This window comes from Protobothrops mucrosquamatus, unplaced genomic scaffold (genome assembly GCF_001527695.2).
Source record: "Protobothrops mucrosquamatus isolate PMUCROS unplaced genomic scaffold, P.Mucros_1.0 scaffold_19, whole genome shotgun sequence".
Lineage (NCBI taxonomy): Eukaryota > Metazoa > Chordata > Lepidosauria > Squamata > Viperidae > Protobothrops > Protobothrops mucrosquamatus.
In genome coordinates, this window is record NW_015386095.1 from 2,002,547 (window position 1) to 2,024,812 (window position 22,266).

General features: G+C 36.6%; 1 protein-coding gene across 1 annotated transcript in view; it reads left to right on the top strand.

Moving 5' to 3' along the window:
• CSTF3 (cleavage stimulation factor subunit 3) overlaps window positions 1-16,755 on the top strand; it is a 60,026-nt gene extending 43,271 nt beyond the window's left edge. The window contains exons 9-21 of the mRNA XM_015831525.1: window positions 3,221-3,298; window positions 3,456-3,618; window positions 4,097-4,206; window positions 5,253-5,369; window positions 6,580-6,654; window positions 10,039-10,182; window positions 10,270-10,372; window positions 11,741-11,810; window positions 13,034-13,229; window positions 13,351-13,504; window positions 13,782-13,876; window positions 14,012-14,072; window positions 16,053-16,755. Of these exons, the coding sequence (XP_015687011.1) occupies window positions 3,221-3,298; window positions 3,456-3,618; window positions 4,097-4,206; window positions 5,253-5,369; window positions 6,580-6,654; window positions 10,039-10,182; window positions 10,270-10,372; window positions 11,741-11,810; window positions 13,034-13,229; window positions 13,351-13,504; window positions 13,782-13,876; window positions 14,012-14,072; window positions 16,053-16,255 (1,569 nt within the window). The 3' untranslated portion in view covers window positions 16,256-16,755. The remainder of the gene's footprint in view (window positions 1-3,220; window positions 3,299-3,455; window positions 3,619-4,096; window positions 4,207-5,252; window positions 5,370-6,579; window positions 6,655-10,038; window positions 10,183-10,269; window positions 10,373-11,740; window positions 11,811-13,033; window positions 13,230-13,350; window positions 13,505-13,781; window positions 13,877-14,011; window positions 14,073-16,052) is intronic.
• The last annotated feature ends 5,511 nt before the right edge of the window (window positions 16,756-22,266 follow it).

The window sequence follows — 22,266 nt, forward strand, 5'->3', positions numbered from 1 at the left end:
AGTACTTTGCAACGGTTGCCTTCAGCAACCAGCACCGCCCACACCTTCCCTTTTTATACAGCAGTCCCAAGGCGTTGCCTCTCAGTGCCTTCTCCTCCTTCCCTGGAGTTGTCGTATTGACTGCTGCTGATCTGCTCTCGCTAATTGCCGGCGTGTACGAGCATCAATCAATCTGTCCATCAGGTGTGAGTCCTCCAAGTCTGACTCATTCTCCCCACACAGCTGAGCTTCATCAGGAACACGACTGGAGGGCCCAGGCTCTTCATCAAACCGTGAGTCTTGTAATTCATCAGAGCCTCCCTCTGACCCTGATGGCCCTTCAAATGCCTCCTCCACCTCCTCCTCAGATTCCCCAGACTCAGCTGTCGGGAATATATGCTAGCACGGAATCACGACACATTAGATGCTGACAACTGAAGAACAAATGCTTTAATTAGCACACCGTAAACAACATGTATGGACTGGGTGAGAATATTGATCCTTTTTTTGCTATTTTACAACTGAATTTCCTGGGAAAGGCTCCCAAGAAGCTTTAAACTTCCGGATATGAACGGAAGTGGCGTTTTAATTTTTTTATGGGGGACAGAAATACACAATACTGAAGTGAAAGTAATACAAAGCTACAGTTTTGATAAATCTGAGAACTGAGATAATTGTTAAGATTTTCTCTTTGGAAAAAAAAACGATTGAGGTGAATTGTAAGAAATATAAGAAATCAACCCTTTGTTTTAAGAGTGGAAAATGGACTTTGAATTATATCTAGTGGTGGACTTTAGTACAGCACCATAATTAGCTCCTGGGCTGCTTGGTGAATTTCAGCTTAAGGGAGAACAGCTGGCAATAAAAGAAAATATTTTGGCATATTTATCATCCCAACCTTCATGGACTATAAATACCTACTAAGCTTGGACTTTTAATTTCAAGAGCTAATGGGAGAGAAAGAAAAATTTTGACCTTTGAATACGTCTGGCTGTAGGGAGATTGAACATTTTGAACACTGGGAACATTGTGGATTACAACCTTGCCTGACTGATAATTTTCAGGATACTTGAGACAAAGGATTACTATAAAATATTGCTATTAGGACTGGATTATAAAAGCTATATATAAAGACCAGAAAACTAGAGGAAATTTTGTTCCACTCTTATTGAGACTGGTGATACTAGAGGATTTCTAGGAATGATGCCTCAAAAAAAAAATACCTTTCAGAAGGAAATACTCTCTATGCTACAGCAAATTCATCAAACAATTGTTGCACACAAAGAGGACATAAAAAGAAACTATAATGAGACTAAAAATAATAACCTAGAGGAATATAAAGGACCAAATCTCCAAATTGAAGCTACAATTGGAAAGCTCCCAGACAACGACTACAAGAAATATGAACAAATAAACCAGAAATCAGAGGGTGAAGCAGAAGAAATGGACCTAGAGATGGAGGAGATAGGAGAAGGGAAATATGGACTGCCATACACAGATAAAATACTGTAAGACCTACCTATAACAATGAAAATACAAAAGACCCTTTACTCCTTTCTCCAAAATACAGCTGATGACAAGGAAGAAGATTCTAGAAAATGGAACATAGAGCGGGCAGGGGAAATGTCTAGGGAATGTGGATGGGTGGAGTTCCTCTCCAAAAATACTCTACTTAAATTGTCTTTCTCATGCCAAGCAGCTCTCACAAAAATAGAAAGAAAATTCTTTAGGTGATTTAATTGCCTTGGCCTGGAAAGCTGCTTGGCAAAGAAAGAAAGTGAGAGTTAGACTTAAAAAAACAGAGGATTTGATCTACCAGAGGGGGCACTATCTCTTTAATATACTTGTTTGAATATGATTAAATGAACAGATGACCCTTAGATATAACTAGAGTTTTATACTAGAAGATATGATTTAGAATTAAAATAGCTTTTTTCTTCTTTTGATATGGGAAATTTGAAAATAAGAGGAGGATTGGTATGAATAATTTTTTTTATATATAAATGTAATTAATATTGAGAAAATCATAACTGACAAAGATACTTTAAATATTGATGGGAAATCAAACTTTAATAAGAGCATGAAAAACAGGATATTGATTTATGAATTGATATTGTTATTTCTATAGTATTAGTAAAATATGATGAAGATGTCTATATCTAATTTTTTATACATCAGTAGTACTAAGAATTGTAATTGTTTAATGAGAGGAAAAGGGAAAAAATATGGGGAAGAAAGGAAGATCAAGGAAGAAATACTGGATTGTGCAGTACTGAATAAATTTATATTGAAGAAGTTAATCTTTAATATGTGAACCCAGATATCTTGTTGTTTACTATGCTCTAAAGATTGTAATTTTAAAAAATTAATAAAACCTATAAAGAAAGAAAGAAAAGTAGAAAGAAGTGGATGGAGTTAATATGAATTGTTTATGTACCAGTTATAATAATAATATGAATACCCTATATTGACAACCAGTGGCTGGTTATTTAAAAAACTAAAAACTGAAACTAATTCATCTAAAAATGTGGCTAATGCCACAGAAACCTCCTTCCCTCCATCCCCTCTTCCTTCCTTCCCCCCTTCCTTCCTTCCTTCCTTCCTTCCTTCCTTCCTTCCTTCCTTCCCCCTTCCTTCCTTCCTTCCCCCCTTCCTTCCTTCCTCCTTCCTTCTTTCCTTCCTTCCTTCCTTCCTTCCTTCCTTCCTTCCTTCCTTCCTTCCTTCCTTCCTTCCTTCCTCAAGAAATCTGGTCTAGTCAAAGATTTTGAAGGTTTCCTTTAATTACATACATTTCTGCTCATTCTTCTTTTAAATTTTCATATTATAGTTATGCTGTATATACCATACAGCAGAGGTCCCCAACCTTTTGGGCACTAGGGACCAGTTCCGTGGAGAAAGGTTTTTCCGCGGACTGGACAGTACGTGGTTTTGTGTGCTGCCTGCATTGCCTCCCAGTTGGAAAGTTGAGAATTCAGTCCTAGGTAGTGGCAGTTTCTCCTCTAGGATGCAAAGAAAAAATATCTGCTGTGATCTCTATGTGGCATCAGGATGGGCATCCAGTCAGTAAATGCTCAACTCCATCCAGTCGTTCCAACTCCACCCTGAATCAAGGGATTACAGGGTCATAAAAAGGGAGCTGTGTATACCATATATAACTTGTTTAATAAAATACATAAAAGGTCTCAGTGAATCTCTGCAAGAACAAGTTTTCAGAGTTTAACAGCTTGTTCTCTTCTTCCAGGGAATCAATATCCACTTAGCCAAAAAAATGATTGAAGATCGTAGTAGAGATTATATGAATGCTAGACGTGTTGCTAAGGTATGGATGATTTTGTTTTCCTTTTAACGAATACATTTTGGTGAAACACTGAACTGCAATACGTGTTCAATAGAATAACTTTCAAATATTAAAAACACAACACATTATTGAATTATTTGTCTTGTTTTAAATGTTGTAATATCTCCCTATCTTTTAGGAGTATGAGACTGTGATGAAAGGTCTGGATCGTAATGCTCCCTCTGTCCCACCACAAAATACTCCACAAGAAGCACAGCAGGTAGACATGTGGAAGAAATACATTCAGTGGGAAAAGAGTAACCCTCTGCGTACTGAAGACCAAACCCTCATCACAAAGAGAGGTAACTTCATTTTTTGTTTGTTGTACTTTTCAGATACTTTGATAGAGTCTAGATTCTAAATCAAGAGTACTGTGTTGTGTGCTAAGTCTTGTCTTACTGCCCAGATCGCTTCCGTGATGGAATTGCAAGGCATTTGCAAACAGAATCTGATCATTTTGGCATAGAAGAATAAATCTACCTTTGCTTAGATTACAGGATACAAGAATGATTCCCTTGTGTGATAAATACTATGATATTTCTTGGGTCACCAACAATTTTAAATGTTTTAAAAAAACTACAGTGAAAATACAAAACAACAAGTACATTTGTGAGAATGCCCTCAAATTTACAAACTTAGTGAAGGGCAATAAGATGTCATTTTTCAGTCAGACAATGCATGATTGGTTAATGAGGAGCTTGGAGAAACATTGTGCTTTAAATAAGTAATTATTTGTTTTGCAAAATGCCAAATAAGCATTGTCTCTGTGTCTTCTCCTAGTGATGTTTGCATATGAACAATGCCTCTTAGTATTGGGTCATCATCCTGATATCTGGTACGAAGCTGCACAATATCTTGAACAATCCAGCAAGCTGCTAGCTGAGAAAGGGGTAAGAAAAAATAATGAAATATCTGCATGTACACTACTGACATAGATAACACATTGCTTTGTGTTATCCATGTGTTTTATTACACATTGTTGTTTCATATTAACACTGTTAATTATTTTAAAATTGATCTGTTCTTATACAAACACCAATTTGACTTAATAAATTAATCCAGGTTTAAATAAATGAAAAATTATATGGAAACAAAAATAACCAGTCTTGTGAATTTATTACAGGTAGTCCTCTGATTACAATGGTAATTGAATTGGAATTCCCATCACTAAATGATACGGTCATAAAGGGTGACCACATCACATAGTGAGACTGCAATTTTGGCAGTCCAATTTCTATTGTAATCCCAGAACAGAGCGCGAAGAGGCAGCAATCCCAGGAAAGCAAGCCAGAGGATGCTCTAATGCTGCTGGGGAGGTTCCACCAGGGGGCAGAGGGTTCTACAAGTAGATGCCCCAGTGCGTGGGTGGGAGACTGGGGTCGGCTGCAATCAGATATTGTGGTTCATGGGCAGATGCACAAATACCATGGGGTAATAATTCCAGAGCATAGGTGAGCAAAAAAGCAGTGGATGCGGGAGCAATTTTCAACTATCTGCTGGCTTTGCTATTGACTTTGCTTGAAATTATTATCCTGTGGCTGTCACAGGATAATAATCATGAGCTGAGCACTGAGCATCTGAATTTTGATCACATGATTGCAGAGGTGTTGCAATGGCCAGAACTTGAAGAACCAGTTGTAAATGCCCTTTGTTCAGCACCATCGTAATTTTGAACAGTTGCTAAACAAGGGTTGTAACCCAAGGACTACTTGCATGACATAAATGTTTGCAGCCAATATATATAAAATGAACTCCGATATCTAATTAGAAATCAGTCATGTTTGCCTGTTCTTGATATGCAACCCAATTAAGTTTACAATGCTATTATATATATTTTTTCAGTGAGCATGGTTTAAATGACTGAAAATTGTTTTCTGACTATCCTTTCTAATTATTTTGCCTGACAAATTCTTTTCATTATTTGATCTTATTTTAGGATATGAACAATGCTAAACTTTTCAGTGATGAAGCAGCAAATATTTATGAAAGAGCAATCAGCACTTTATTAAAAAAGAACATGCTTCTTTATTTTGCGTATGCAGATTATGAAGAGGTGAATCAAATTTCTTTATTCTCTCAAACTTTATTTTTTATACATTTTATTACTTTTTAAAAATTACAATCTTTAGAGTTTAGTAAACAACATGTTGTCTGGGTTCACATATTTAACATTAACTTCTTCAATATAAATCTATTCAGTACTGCACAATCCAGTATTTTTTCCTTGATCTTCCTTTCTTCCTCATATTTTATCCCTTTTCCCCTCATTAAACAATTACAATTCTTAGTACTATTGATGTATACAAAATTAGATATAGACATCATCATATTTTACTAATATTATAGAAGTAACAGTAATATCAATTCACAAGTCAATATCCTGTTTTTCATGCTTTTATTAAAGTTTGATTTCCCATCGATATTTAAAGTATCTTTGTCAGTTATGATTTTCTCAATATTAATTACATTTATATACCTAAAAAAAATTGTTCACCAAGCAGCTCAGGAGCTAATTATGGTGCTGTACTAAAATCCACCACTAGATGTAATTCAAAGTCCATTTTCCACTCTTAAAACAAAGGATTGATTTCTTATATTTCTTATAATTCATCTCAATAATCTTTTTTTCCCGAAGAGAAAATCTTAACAATTATCTCAGTTCTCAGATTTATTAAAACTAACTTTGTATTACTTTCACTTCAGTATTGTGTATTTCTGTCCCCCATAAAAAATTTAAAACGCCGCTTCTATTCACATCCGGAGGTTTTAAACTTCTTGGGAGCCTTTCTCAGGAAATTCAGTTGTAAAATAGCAAAGAAAGGATCAATATTCTCACCCAGTCCAAACATGTTGTTTACGATGTGCTAATTAAAGCTTTTGTTCTTCAGTTGTCATCATCTAATGGCCAGCCACAGAGGTGTGGCCGGTCTTTCCCCTGCTGGTTTAGAGGGCTTTCTTGGATTGAACGGAGAGGCCGCTGTCTCTCCATGAGTGACAAGGCAGCCCTCCTTCTTCATCGCCTCTTCGGGGTGACTTTAGGCCTTTTTCAGGGTCCCCAGCAGGGCGAAATCGGGCACGGAAGGCAGAGCTTTGCTTTCTTGCGTCCCGTCTCACCGCGACGCAAAACTGGAAGTCTATTCTCTCAAACGTTAATGAAATCCTCCCTATGGTTAGAGAATGTAATCTCCATAAAAATACAGTCGAACTATTATGCTGATCACTTTGAGTCTAAACTAATCAAATATTTTTTTAAAATTTTGTAGAGTCGTATGAAATATGAGAAAGTACACAGTATATATAATAGACTCTTGGCTATTGAAGACATTGATCCCACTTTGGTATGTTTGATTTATAATACTTCAACTGTCAAATAATTGCAGTTTGTCCAACTTCAATTCTCTTGGCTTAGGTCTCACAGTGGCATTTTTTTTTTTACCATTTCTTTGTGCTTATATAATCAATTATATGTTATTTCAGCTTTTTTCTCATTGTGATAAAGATTATGTTGCTGTGATTATAATTATGGAAATATGAAAAATATTACACATTGTTTCAACATGTGTTTAAATAGAATAGCAAGTAGAAATGCTGTTAACAATAATTTCATTTGCATTAATAGCATTAGGGTCATCAAGAATGCTAGAGTATCCTAGCAGAAAAAGATTGTTACCAAAAACAAAATAAGATTTTCATAATATCTAGCTGTCTTTTATGTTTTATTTATTTTATTATAATCTGTTTGATGTGAGCTGCCCAAAGTTGTTGAGAGTCAAGTAACATCCAAGTTTAATTTGTTATTGTTATTATTTAACTTGGGGGGATACATACATAGGTATCAAAGCAAGGTGAAGAACCATATTCAAAAATAAGTTCTAGTGATACAAACTTTCTCAGCTGTTTAAGGATTTGTTTATTTATTTAAACTATCTGGCTGCCCAATTCATTAAATATGAAGTTCCAATTCATTAAATATGAAGTGAGCAGCCAAAATAAGATTAAAAAGTAAAACAAGATAACTAATAAACATAACATCACCAGAACATGGTATAAAACTGGTATCTTAACTTGCACTCAGAAGCCAATAGAAGGCTAGTGTAGTTCATAAAGTAGTGATGTTACATGGGTACATTATGCTACACCCATAACTATTCGTGCCATTGCATTCTGGAACAATTATAGCATTTGGATAGTCTTCATGGGAAGTCCCATGTACAGCTCCAGTCAGCAATTCAAGTGATAGGTAACTTAAGGCATGAGTGACAGTGAACAGTCTCCAGATACAGGAATGAGTGCGATTAATGCACAAGATGGAGTTGTTCAAAGTTCCTTTTACCCACAGCTCTGCTCTTCAGAAGCTGCAAGTTCAGTTTGGGCCTCCAAATTCTGCACTGAATAACGGAGTTGGAAGGGACTTTGGAGGTGTTCTAGTTCAACCCCCTGGTCAAGCAGGAAATCCTATACCATTTCAAACAAATGGTTGTCCAACCTCTTCTTAAAAACCTCCAGTGTTGGAGCAACCATAACTTTTGGAGTTGTGAGACAACTAATTTTGTCTGGGAGAATGCAACCTTGCAATCTTAAAGATGGAAGTCTATAGATGCAGGGGCAGGGGTGGAGGCATTAAAACCTTCAGCCATTCAGTCATGCTTAAATTGAGCTGAAACTTGTTATTTTCCCATCCAGACACTCTCCCCAGTCTACACACATTTTGAAAGAACCTTGTTTGCATAATTAGATTGACCAAGAGTAGAATTGTAAAGCTGTATATCACTAGCATACTGATGATACTTAAACCCATACCGATGGATGACTTCACTCACTGGTTTCATGTTAAATAGAAGCAGAGAGAGGGTAGAGCTCTGAAAGAACTTGAAAAATTAGTAATCTAGGGCTATATTTCTCCCAATCAAAACCAACTGGAACTGACTTGGAGGAACAAAACCACACAGCATTGTGCCCACGTACCCAATCCCCTAAGCTAATTCAGAAGGATACAATGATTGATGGTACTGAAGGCTACTGAAAGATCAGGTATGGTCAGGATGGATGCATCACGCCTATCTCAATTCTGTTGTAGGTCAACTGCAAGTGCAATTAATGCTAGTATATCAGTGTTATAGCCCAGTCTGAAACGCAACAGAAAAGGGTCCAGATAATCTATTTCCTCCAGGTTCCTCTGGACCTGCAAGCCTACCACCTTCTCAAGGTTGGAGACAGGGTGAAAATCTTCCAGAGCTGTTGGATCCAAGGATAGTTTCTTGAGGATGGGGTGGACCACCACCACTTTAAGGGCGGCAGAACATCTCCTCCCTCAAGGATGACTTCACCACTGCCTGGATCCAACCACAGGTTGTCTCCCAAGAGGCCTTAACCAGCCAGGAGGGACACGGATGTAAGTTACAGGAGGCCATAGATTCCTTGTCCACATCCTTGAGACCAACCGGCTTAAACTTTTCTCATATAACCATACATGACTGTGCCTCAAGCAATTTCAAAGCACCTGCACAACTGGAATCCAATTCAGAATGGATTTTAGTGGCTTTATCTGCCTCAGGCATCTTTGTAGTTGTCCTGCAGATATTCCTCAGGCCCATCCCTACCTAGGAGAGACTGGGTCACCTTGAACAGGAGCTCTAGATGGCTATTTGCACCTAGAGACACAATAAGGGAAGAAAAATAATCAGATTCCTGATTGGATTTATTACTCCAGAGGTATTCTAGAGATTTCTGCTGCCGTTTTATTTCCAGAGCTTTCTGAAAACCAGGGAGATTTTCTGGGATCCACAAGCAGAAAGAATTTACATTGATACAGCCCAATCTGGAAGTGTTGTTGACCCGTTCATTCAAGGTGCAACTATGGCTTCATAGTAACGTGAAGTTCCAAGCTCCTTCTGACCCCATACCCAGGGGAGGCAGGTTGAAGTCCTTCAATATAAGTCTGGGAAACTCTACTGCCAATCCAGTTATGACACTGATCAGTTCTGAAAGCGAAGCTGGTCCAGTAGCAGCAGTCCCAATTGATCACTAAAGGCTTTATTGATCAATAAAGCCTCTGAGAGCCGTCAGGGTCTTTCAAGTGACAATAGCTCCCCTGCTGCCTTGCCTTAGAATCATGGTTGGTGCTACCCTTGAAACCCAGATGGGCACTTTTTTGAGAGGGGAATTTCCCCATGCCAACCAGGCTTTAGTAATAGATATCAGATCCATTTCAGTAAATCATACTAGTTATCATTATTATTAAACCTGATCAGAATTATGAGATTATATATTATCTATTATGAAAAAAAGAAGATTGATTTATTCCACTTCATTTTCCACATCTAAGCAAACCTAAACAATTCATTCACAGCCCTAAAGGTTGCTGGCAATTTGGATAGCAGCTGGAGAAGCAGAAAAGCAAAGTGGCTTATAATTCCAACTCTAGGGCCAGTCACTCAAGCAATATGTTAGTGAAGACTTTTGATCAGTGAATTGTATATCAGTGCTATTTGCTATGCGGGGCTCGGTTTGATCCCCAAGGAATTTGAGAAGCAATATGAGTTTAGACAATTATGTGTTGTTACGTTTTGGATACTTAAAAACTAAAACATGTTCAATATACAGTATATGCTACCTTGAATTTCAAAATATAAAGAAGTTTAAATATGCAACAAAGCCACATTCGTAATAAAGCGTAGATCTCTTTATACTGCACTGCAGCTTAAAGATTATCCATCCTTCAGGTTTATATTCAATATATGAAGTTTGCAAGGCGAGCAGAAGGTATAAAATCAGGCCGAATGATATTTAAGAAAGCACGAGAAGATGCCCGCACCCGCCACCATGTCTATGTTACAGCTGCTCTGATGGAATATTATTGCAGCAAGGTAATTCTTCATAGTTAGTGAAATTATTCGATCATTTTTTTAGATGGTTCATTTTTTACTTGACTAATAACATTTTTAAATTCACAGGACAAGTCAGTGGCTTTTAAGATTTTTGAGCTAGGCTTGAAGAAATATGGAGACATTCCAGAATATGTCTTGGCATATATTGATTATCTTTCTCATTTGAATGGTAAGTCCAAGGAACTCAGAGAAGTCATTAAATTGGAGAGTACAATTCACTGTGTCTTTTTTCCACTAGAATATTAATATTCATTTATAATTGCCCTAAATGCAGTGAAAATACTAGAAAGTATTTTTGTATAAACAAAATAAATGTTTTCCCCAAAACTGAGTACCTAATTTTGGGTAATCGATAATTGTATAGGCATTCTTATAAAAAACTGGACTTTTAAAATTTAGTGTTTGTTTATTTTTCAAAAAGCTTATTTTATCAGGATTTGTGCCAGGAAGGGTTATTATACTCAGAAAAATCTGACTTGAAGAGGGTGTAAGCAAAGGAGGATTTGAATATAACAGAGAACTAAAAAGATGAACTGGAAAGGCTTTGGGTTAAATGTCCCCTCATAGACAAATGTACAGGGAGTCCTCACATGCTGACTATCCAATTCAATGACTGAAGTTACATCAGCACTGAAAAAGTAGGTTTCTGTAAGGTCCTCAAACTGGTGGCTGTCCCAGTCACCCTGTGGGCACGTGATCATGATTTGAGTGCTTGACAACCAGTGCACATTTACAATAGTTGCAGCATCCTGTGGTTATCTGATTGCCATTTGCAGCATTCCCAGCCAGTTTAAAAATGACACTTTTACAAATTTATGTAGAATAAATAAACTAATGAAATGTTCAGATGAGACTAAAGAAGACAGAGACTAAATAAACTAAAGGCTATTCTAACCCTAGAGTAGCCCTATGGTGAGATAGGCAGAAAATAAATTTAATAATAAAAAAGTAAACTGTTTGATCCTATGTACCCTGCTGTTGTCAATAATTGTAAATTGACTTTTAAATTCTTATGTTAAGATTTGGGTTCTGATGTGATACTGTACCTTTAATTGTAATGAATATGTAATTAAAAGTTAAGTTTATATCGCTTCTTTTCAGCCTTAAGCCTCTTTTGCTCAGCTTTTATGTAGGAAAGACAGCCATTAGTATCTAGTTCTGTCCATAAACAACATGTGGAATAAATAGGAATTTTTCAATTTTTCTTATAATTTTTTTAAAGGGTATGGGATGAGGAGATTTTAGGTTGAAATGATAGAGAAGGTGATAAGTTACTGAAATTGTTTCTACTTGTCTTGATGAAGGGGGAAATCATTGCTTTGTCTTTTTTCCTTTTTTTTCTTTTACAGGTTTTTTTTTCTTTCCTTTTTTTCTCTCTGCACTTTTTTCTTTTTTTCGGTATTTTTCATAGTTTATCAGATTTTTATCCTTGTTTTTTAAAACTTCAATAAAAATAATCCTTAAAAAATTTCTGTTTTTAAAAATCAGACAAATATTTACGTGTTTTCATTTTTCTTTTAAACTCTGTTTTAAATAGAGGATAATAATACAAGAGTCCTGTTTGAACGTGTGTTGACTTCAGGGAGCCTTCCACCAGAGAAATCAGGGTAAGCCTTGCCAAAGCTCCTTCCTGCAAGTGATCTCTTTTGTTTTACTTGTAAGTAAGGAGAGAGCTACTAAGAGAAGCAAAGAACGTAGGCTACTCTGCGTACATTCATTTTCTGGATGCTTTGATGGTGTTCTGATCTGGCATGCTTTGGCACTTTGATTCACATGCATCAGAAATGAGTTTACTGTAATCCTCTCAGTCACTCAGACAGTCAGATCGGCAGCATATAAATCTAATTAATACATATATACATGAGTGAATGAATAGTTCCACCTCTCTGCTGGTTTTGAACCACATTCTTCCCCATCTCATCTGTGTCTACTCTTTGAAAACTACAGCAATGAGTTTTCTGCAAAAGTCACTTGTAGAGTGGCATGGGTGGTGTATAAAATTGATTAATACGAACATTCATAAATGAATGATCATACCTCCTTCCTGGCTTTCACCTTACATTCTTCTCCAACTCATCTGTGTTTACTCACTGAAAACTATTCCCTTTAACTAGTGATTTCCACTTGGAGCCTATTTTGGGGAACCAAACTGCTGGGGAGTTAATGTACATTTGTGGATTACATTGGTCTAAATTTGGTAAATAAATATTTTGTCTGCCATTTTGCTCCTAAATGTAGTGAATTGTTGTACAATCTGTGCATGCAACTCATATTGTTTCCATTTCACTTGTAAGAGGTCTTCCACCATGGCCCCTCTTTATACATAAACTGACCGGTTGCCATTCAACCTGAATCAACATTAAGTACAAAATCATTTCTTTTGACTGACCCTCCTTACTAGAGCAGCTTACAGAGTAAACACAGTTGTCATTTTTTCTGAATCTAAAATGAACATTTTCTAGAAAAAGGAGGCAGCTAAAATTAACCAGTGGGCAATTGTTGTGGCATTTGATTATAAGAAAAAAAATGGCTGGTATTTGAATACAATAAATTTAACATTAAAATAGTTTTTCAAACAAAGACATAGTTAATTAGTAGCAAGCCACTAACACATAAAAGATTATTTTTTTTAGAAAACATGTAAACTGGTGAGTCTTGCAGTAAATTGGACTTGAAACCTGCTGGTTATTGAACAGTTGCAAAAGACATTGGTACTATTTTAGTCGGTGTAGTTAGAATATGCTTAAATAAGCATGGTTTCTGTCTCTTGTTGGGCATATAAATTAATTGTCATTGGGTTATCTGTTCTTTTTGGTATTTTCTTATACAGAGAAATATGGGCTCGATTTTTAGCTTTTGAAAGCAATATTGGTGACTTGGCTAGCATATTAAAGGTTGAAAAACGAAGGTTCACAGCTTTCAAGGAAGAATACGAGGGCAAAGAAACAGCTTTGCTGGTAGACAGGTATAAATTCATGGATCTGTACCCTTGTTCTGCCAGTGAACTCAAAGCTCTTGGCTATAAGGTAAGTTAACAGAGGACGTTACGTTATGTCCATTGCACTCTTTCCTAATTTAAAGATTTTATTTATTTATTTATTTAGTCACATGAATTCATTAACGCTTTTCTTGTAATATGATTTCCAGGATGTCTCTCGTGCAAAGCTATCAACCATAATGCCAGATCCTGTAGTGGCACCTTCAATAGCACCTGTGCTAAAAGATGAAGGAGACAGAAAGCCAGAATATCCAAAACCAGATACCCAGCAGATGATTCCATTTCAACCAAGACATTTAGCACGTAAGCTGATTACTAAATTTTGTCAGTATACAAAGGGAAATTCTCTGCTATATTCTGACTGAAACTTTATTTTAAAAATGTTTTTCTAGTTCACTCTTACACATGTATTCGTTTAAGAGCGTGTAGCAACCTGTGCAGCATGAAGTTTGAGTTAAATCATTTGAGCTCAGATTTTTATTCATTGCGATTCATCTCCAAAATAAACAAAGCTCCAATCAAGGCTTTTTACTTTTGCTATAAAACCATTAAGAGTTATTTTTGTGTTATTATATTCTAGCTCCAGGTTTACATCCAGTTCCTGGTGGTGTCTTCCCTGTTCCACCTGCTGCTGTAGTTCTAATGAAACTTCTCCCACCTCCTGTGTGTTTTCAGGTTAGTTGTAATATAATGAAATCTTCTGAAGACTTTGCAGTTTAGTAGTTCATTTCATTAATATTACATTTATTGAACTGTCATGCTTTAATGACAATATTTCTATTAAATGGCCTATCCTTTTTTCTTGTGCAGGGTCCATTTGTGCAAGTGGATGAACTCATGGAGATTGTCAGAAGATGCAAACTTCCAGGCAGTAAGTTGTTTTGCCTCTGGCCCCCATTATGGAAATATCTGGTGGTAGTACATTATCACCTGTGTTGTACCTGTTGCATATCAGAGTATTTGTTCCCCACTCATCCCATATACCTGCTTTCCTAGGCAATGGGTTCAAGGCTGGTGATATAATGGAACTTCACTAGATTGGCTTGACTGTTCTTAGAGAAACTGGATAGATCTGTATTTGGGAAATGGGAAACTATATACTATGGGCACAATTATTAGGCAGCTTGTATTTTGGAGGATTAATTTTCTTATTGAACAATTACACTGCTCTCGGTCAATCCAAAATGTTAATAAACTTGAAAGCTGAATATTTAAGAAAGTAAAAGTGAGGTTTTGGCTTTCTTAGGAGAATATGTGTGCACAATTATTGGGCAACTATTAGTGCGCAGAATTATTATGCAACTAAATGAAAAATGAAAATTTGCCCATCTCACTCATTTATTTGCATCTGTTAAAGAGAAAACAACTCAAAATGTATAAACATTTCTGATATTTCAAACAAAAAAATCAGTGACCAATATAGCCACCCTTTTCAATAACAGTCATAAGCCTTCCATTCATGGAGTCTGTCAGTTTCTTGATCTGTTGACGATCAATGTTTTGTGCAGCAGCAACCACAGCGTCCACACTGTTCAGAGAGGTATACTGTTTTCCTTCACCGTAAATCTTCCGTTTAAGAAGGGCCCACAAGTTCTCAATAGGGTTTAGGTCAGGTGAGGAAGGGGGCCATGTCATTATTCTTTCAACTTTAAGGCCTTTACTGGCTAGCCATGTAGTGAAGTACTTCGATGCATGCAATGGAGCATTGTCCTATATAAAAATTACGGTCTTCTTGAAAGATGCAGACTTTTTCCTGTACCACTGCTTGAAGAAATTGTCTTCTAAAAACTGGCAGTAGGTTTGGGAGTTGATTTTTAGTCTCTTCAACCTGAAAAGATCCAACTAGCTCTTATTTAATAATACCAGCCCATAGCAGTACCCCATCTCCACCTTGCTGGCATCTGAGTCGAAATGGAGTTCTGTGCCTGTTACTTATCCAGCCACAGGCCCGTCCATCTAGTCCATCAACAGTCACTCTCATCAGTTCATAAAACCTTTGAAAAATCTGTCTTGCCAGTGTCTTGTTCACTGGTGTTTGGGTTTCAGCCTTCCTTACCTTGGCCATGTCTCTGAGCAGTGAACACCTTGTACTTCTGGGCACTCCAGGTAGTTTGCAGCTCTGGGAATATGACAGCACTGGAGGATAATGAGTTCCTGATAGCTTCACATTTGATTCTTCTCAAATCTTTGGCAGTTAATGTGCGTCTTTTTTTCTCAACATGTTTCTTGTGACCCCGCTGACTATTTGCAACAAAACATTTGATGGTTCTGTGATCACGCCCCAATTTCAAGAGTGCTGCATCTCTCTAAAAGACTTTTTACAATCTTTTTTGGCCCATTTTGCCTGAGGAAAAGAAGCTGCCTAATAATTATGTACACCTTGATACAGGGTGTTGATCTCCTTAGGCCACATCCTCCCTCATCACACTAATATACACATCACCTGATATGCTTATATTCACTAAGCATTCAAGTTTCTACAACTTGGAAGTGAAAAATATGCATGAAAATGATGATACGGTCAAAATACTCACTTGCCTAATAATTATGTACACTATATGGTGACCACCAGATCTATAGTGTGCATAATTATTAGGCAAGTGAGTATTTTGACCATATCATCATTTTCATGCATATTTTTCATATTTATATAATGGTGTTATATAAAGTCATCCTTAATTTTGGGGAGGTGGCCGTTTGAGCAAAAATATTTGACAGTATTCTATTCTTTTCTCAGTAATTACTGATGGATGTATTTATAGTATCTCTGAATATAGATCATGTATATGTGCACAACTATCGAGCAAACTTTTTTTCTACAAAATGAACTCTTTTCTTCCCTCTTCCAAAGATGTGGATGAAGCTGTACGGATTATTACAGGAGGCTTACCTGACCTTTCAATGGAAGGGAATGGACCTTTGGAAAATAATGCCCTTCTCAATAAATCTGTCAAAAGACCAAATGAAGATTCAGATGACGACGAGGAAAAGGGGTCAGTGGTTCCTCCAATTCACGACATTTACAGAGCACGACAACAGAAGCGAATCCGATGAGGCATGTTGCAAATTCAGTTGTGAAAATAAAGGACTTGTAATATTTTGTCTTTCAACAAATCAAATGTTTATAAAGAATTGAAAGTTTCTAACATGCATCTTGCAACTGAGGTTGTTTTGTTACTGTGGTGCCTCTTTTTTACCAGCCGTTTTTTTCATCAGAAAAGGAAAAAGACAGATGAGAGTTCTGGCAGCAACTACACATTGGAACACAGTCCGTGCAAAATGTTTGCCATGTGTTTGGTTGATCTTCAGATGTATCCTCACATACCACTTGAATTCTTGTGGGGATTTTGACAGTTTTTTTTTTAAAAACTGGAAAGCTTATAATGGGGAAATATTTTAAATTCACATTTCTGAAAAACAAAACTGTTTTCACTTTGCTCATGTAGTGTCTGTCCTGCCTTATTCTTCATTTTAATTTATGGCAGAATGAATGGAAGCTGTTTTGTAGTTTAAAATAGAAAAAAATGTTCCTTTCAAATAAAGGATCTCCATAAAGTTACGTCTCATGAATTTTGTTCTGATACAAAAATTGTCAGCATCTCAAAACCACTGATCATCCTACGGTAAATACTGAAATGAAATTGTTTGGTTCTGTTGGTGTTTACTCAGTGTATATTTAAGTTTGTCTTCCGCATTATTTTTCTAAGCATTGTTTTCCTTAGAGTTGATGTGTGACAAAGTGATATGAAATAAACTTTGATGAAATGAAATTTGTAATTCAAAGATGCAGTTAATCACAGTATTGAAATATAAATAGGTAATTGTCCAAAGCATGAAAATTAATTCACAAAATTATCTAGAATGAGTCTGCTAATAATACAAATATAGAAATAAAATTCTATACAAATATAGAAATAGAAAATGGCTTGAGATCCTTTTGAACTGAATAGTTCCCATTTTCATTGGCACTATGCCAGTCAGCAAATATTCCAGGCATACAACAGTAGTCATTGATAATTTAGGGGAGATGCAACTGGCTTTTCTGTAAGTCAAAATATTAACATTAGTTTTGTTTTTGTTATATAAATAATAACTGGATGCAGAAAATATTTCTGGTATTTTTCAAATTACAGAATAAAACTGCTAAGTACTATAATAGCTACAGATACCTTCTATTTTCCAGCATATAAGCTAACTTCAAGATAAGGGAAAGATTTTAGTTTGCCACTTGCCTATTACCTTTAATTGTACGGAATGTATTAAATACAATGCAAATCACTTAGTATTTCTGTAGTCAATAGAACTAATTATCAAATTTATCTTTATGACCTACTATTTTGCCCTCTCAGTACTTTTAAATCACTCAGGAGAACAGTTTACATTTCAAGTTGAAGCTTGCAACATGCAAATCTGAATACAAATTTCATATAAAAAGTGAGTCTTTATTGTGTGTACTATAATTTTAATAGAACTACTGTGGTCCCTGAAGAAGATAAGATACATTCTCTAACACATGCATTGTTGGTAATTTGGAGAGGAATAAGACTTTGTAACTTAGCATCAGATTCCACTTCATCTGTTCCATGCAAGAAATGCAAACTTTGATCTCTGTGGAGAGATGCTGAAAGAATCTGAGGTTTGGGCCTCCCAATATTATTTGCCATGAACAACATTGGAAGAAAGGAACTGGTTTGGATGGTTTGAGAGAGCACACGTAGATTACTGCAGATATGACATTGTTTCACTTGTGAGGATGTAGAAAAAATGTATTAGTCAGAAATAGAATATTTTCATTGCCACTCCTTTTGATAGCTATTAAAGAACGATTATAATCACGAAAAAAGTGGTTTGTAGACACCTCAGCATCAGTAATGCTGTTTGCCATTAAGGACTAGCACATTAACGCAGCATGTGATTTAAAGCTACTTTTCTCCCACTGTAGGTTTTTTCCCATCCCCTTTCACTGCTTTGTAGGCAAGAGTAATAGACTTCAGGCCAGGAATCTTACGGTTATCGCACCAAGATCCATTCAAGCACCAGGCACAAGGCGTGTATCCTTAACAATCGGAACGGATTTGCCAAACCTGAATTAAATTTCAGTTCTTCAGGATTCTTGGTCATTCCTGTTCCTCTTTGTCACTTCATTTACAATGTGGGAGTCATTTTAGAAAACCTTGTGTTGCTTGAAGAGTTGCCTATTTTAATGCAGCGTTTTTCTTTTAGAGCTTAATGTGGGGATAAAAATTCTAAATGGAACAAATGAAGCAAAACCCAAACCTAAAGCAAGCATTTGTGAAAAAAACAAATGTTTGACAATGGTGAAAATAAAAACAACAAAAATGGGATAAATTATTGGAAACTACAACAAACATACAGCATAAAAATTATTAATTTATTACAGATGAATTACCATCTCATATTAAAGATGCACATACAGCATAGATGGCAGCAACACTGAGGAAAAACATCAAGCTTGCCATATTAACAATTCAAAAATTCCCATAAATACAAACATATCAGACAATTCTGATAAAACACTAAATTCCCACCAATAAGGGTTTTTCAATTGCTTTCTGTCTTATAGCAATAAAATTGGTGGATGGGTAAATTTAAATATCAGATAATAGCTAAGAATCTGAAGTCTAACTGACCTTAATGAAAAAAGGTTTAACGTAAGGGTTAATTTTCCAGAATTGGTGAGATTAAATGATTAGGTTTGGCTTTACAGTTACTGACCATTCTTTCTTTTAATGTTAGCAATACTAGACTGCTTGTTTACATAAAACATTTGGACTCCTATTTTTTGCTTATTAAAATTCTGAGGCATCAAATTTCAAAAGGAAGGCATTTACAGGAACATTCTTTAACTAAAAAACTAACCCTTCACAAAGTGTTCAATGATATATACTGAACATGTTGCATTGAAATAATAATAATAAATAAATAAATGCCAAATCCATTATAAACATCTGGCTGATTGTGCAACCAGATATAATAATAATAATAAATTAAAATTTGTATACCACCTAATTCCCAGCAGCTCACAACAATCAATAAAGAAATTATTTAAAAAGTCAATAAAACAATCTAATAAAGCTATGTCAGACCAATTATTGTTTAGTTTAGAATATGATCAGATATTTTGTTTTTAAGAAATTCTAATAATTAAAAGGATTATTTAAGTGAAAAATCTGAGATCTGCCACCCTATAAGCTTTTGCTATTTGACAAGGCTCAGTTGTATTTAACAGATGATACCATATTGCATCCATCTTTCCAACTAAAACCTCTCTGCTTTATTATTCCCATTTTTTGAATATAACTTTCATTCTAACACATAACACTTTTTAGTTCAGCTACCTTAATTAATACAATAAATAAATAGACTTTACTTTATTAAACTTCAACACTGGAAAGCAATCCACCAGTAATTCTGCTTCGGAAACCCAGTTATTTTATCAAAAACCCATATTGTTTCATGTTTATGAATTCTTGAAATTAGTTTTTAAGGTAGCCGAGCAGATTTCAATAAATGTATTGGAATATAATTGTATAAGTAATGAACTATCTTAACAATCTTAACATATGAATCATATAAACATAAACTTTTACATGTTTATGTAACACATAAATCAATAAATGTTTTACATCCAACTGAGCAAGAGCAATGAATACATAGAAGCATCTTTTTTCCCTATGGATTGAGCAGAGTCAGATCTGAGCATGTGAAATTCTGTGCTGCGGGCCTAACAGGGAAGGTGAGACTGAATCCATTTCTGTCTACTACCATCTAGATAGATAGGTGCACTAATCCCAGTATTTGCAACTAAAAAAGCAAATGAACTAGAAGTTTCATATTTTCACTACTAAGGAGGATATATAGGACTATAATCTGTCTTCTCTTCTAATCCCAAACTTTCTATATGTAAATAATATTCAATAACATTCAGTGGATCGATCTTACTCAACTGCTTCAGCTATAAAGGTTTGCTTGTCTTTAGTAGCATTTTATCCTACATTAATAGAAAACTAAGAAACTAGGAAATTATTTACTTGTTTTCTGAGATTATCATTTTTATTTCCTAATGGTTAAAACCTCGTTCCATTTTCTCTTTATATCTGGTGAAAAATTCTTATTCAAGGTCTCGTTCGTATTTGCTGTAGGGAAAAACTACACTAACAGAAAACTGAGAAACCGCTCTTTTCAAAAGAGTTCTCACAGGTCAAAAGAAAAATACTTCCTTGAGTCTACAGGATAGCATTCTTATGAATAGGGAAATAAAGAATTGGAAAATATGCTACAAAAATATATGATTTTGACCGAGTATCTGCCGCTACAGAAACAAATGCTATAGAAAACCATGGCTCGCAAAAACACAAAAGAGCCCTGGCTCGCAGAATACATATAAAGTGCTTTAACTACCAATATTCAAACTCTGAATATGTGGAAATTTAAAAGCGTTTAATTCAGTGCCAAGCTTTCGTCGGTTAACTACCGACATCATCAGGGCTTAACGCCAGTCAATGGGAGTGTCCTTTATAGAGTTAGTCAATATCTGCGCCCGGTTTCTGGATCTCATCATCGGTCCTAGTTGATTGGGCTGCGTGTTAAGTGTATCCTTGCCATCAGTCAACGTTGCTGTTCCGTTACTTGCTCTCTTTCCTTCACCCTCCCCCTTTCTTGTGCGTGCGTTATTGTTGTCTATCTCCTCGCCACAGGCTCCTGAGTTCAGCGTATTCCTTCCCCCCCTTTTTTGGCCGTACGTTTCATCCGTGTTTTTCCGGTTATTTCCTCTCACCCCATTGGGCCGTGTGGTAGGTATTCCCCTCTCCTCTTTCCCCCCTATCCTCCTCATGTGTTCGTGGTCACGACCTGTGCATACTGTACATCACCTTCTACGGCTCCCACCCCCTTCTCTTCATCTCCGATGTTGTTTTTGTCCATATCGCCCCGATCGTCACATTGCAGCTCTTGTTGGAATCCGTTGCCTCCGCCTGGTATAGGACGTGCATACTCACTTTTCACGGGGGTATTGCTGCAGTGTGCGTTTGAGCCCATACGCTTCTTTCTCGTGGCCCTACGCATACATACCGGATTAGTTGGTGGAGTAGCCGTTCGTTCTTCCCCCCCTTTTTGGGGTTCGTTGTATAATTGGCATTGCAATCCTCATATGGCCCGTGGTGTCCTGAGTTGCCCTCTTCTCTTAAACGTGAGCGGGTTACCATTATGGGATTATCAATGCAATGCCCAATCGATCCCACTTCTCTGTTTCTGTATTTTGTTGGCACCACATGTGCACGAACGCCTTTAATGTCGTTCGTTAGGCAACTCGGAACCTCTGGTACAGGGGTTTCTTGCCAGTGTGTTCCAACTTTTGTTGCTTCGTTGGGGGGTGTTGTTGTTCCTTTTGGGTGTCTTGGGGGGGTCTCCTGCTATATTGGATTTTATTCCCCTGTTTGACAGCTCTCTTGCTCTTTTGGAGCATGTGCACATCCCCAGGGAGGGGGGTTTCGTTAGTTGTTGATTAACAGCCACTGTCTGGATGCCCATGGGTTGCAGTGGCATTTTTACCTCCCCTACAGTCCTATCCTTTTGATTTTGCGGCACATAGCTAGATTGTCTTCGTTGGGATGTATGGTTCTGTTTGTCCCATGTTCTCAATGCCTGATGCGCTGGGCAGAGTTCTACGTGCCGGTTGATCGAATTTTTGTCAGAGAGCCAAGCGTCTTTAAGTAGTCGGCCTCCTTTGGTGGTGTCACTGGATAGGGTGTGCACATCATTAAGTCGAACTGGTGGCCAATATCCGCCATATGAATCCACACTTGTGAGTGCTGCTCACCCCTTTTGATGGCTAACTTATGTTTGTGTATCCGGGTTTTCAATCTTTTGGAGGTCTCTCCAACATAATTGCTAGGGCAGTCTTTGCAGTTGATCTTATATATTACCGCGGATTTTTCTGCGTTGGGGAGTGGATCTTTGGAGTGACCCCAATGGGGTGAGGAAATAACCGGAAAAACACGGATGAAACATATGGCCAAAAAAGGGGGGAAAGGAATATGCTGAAC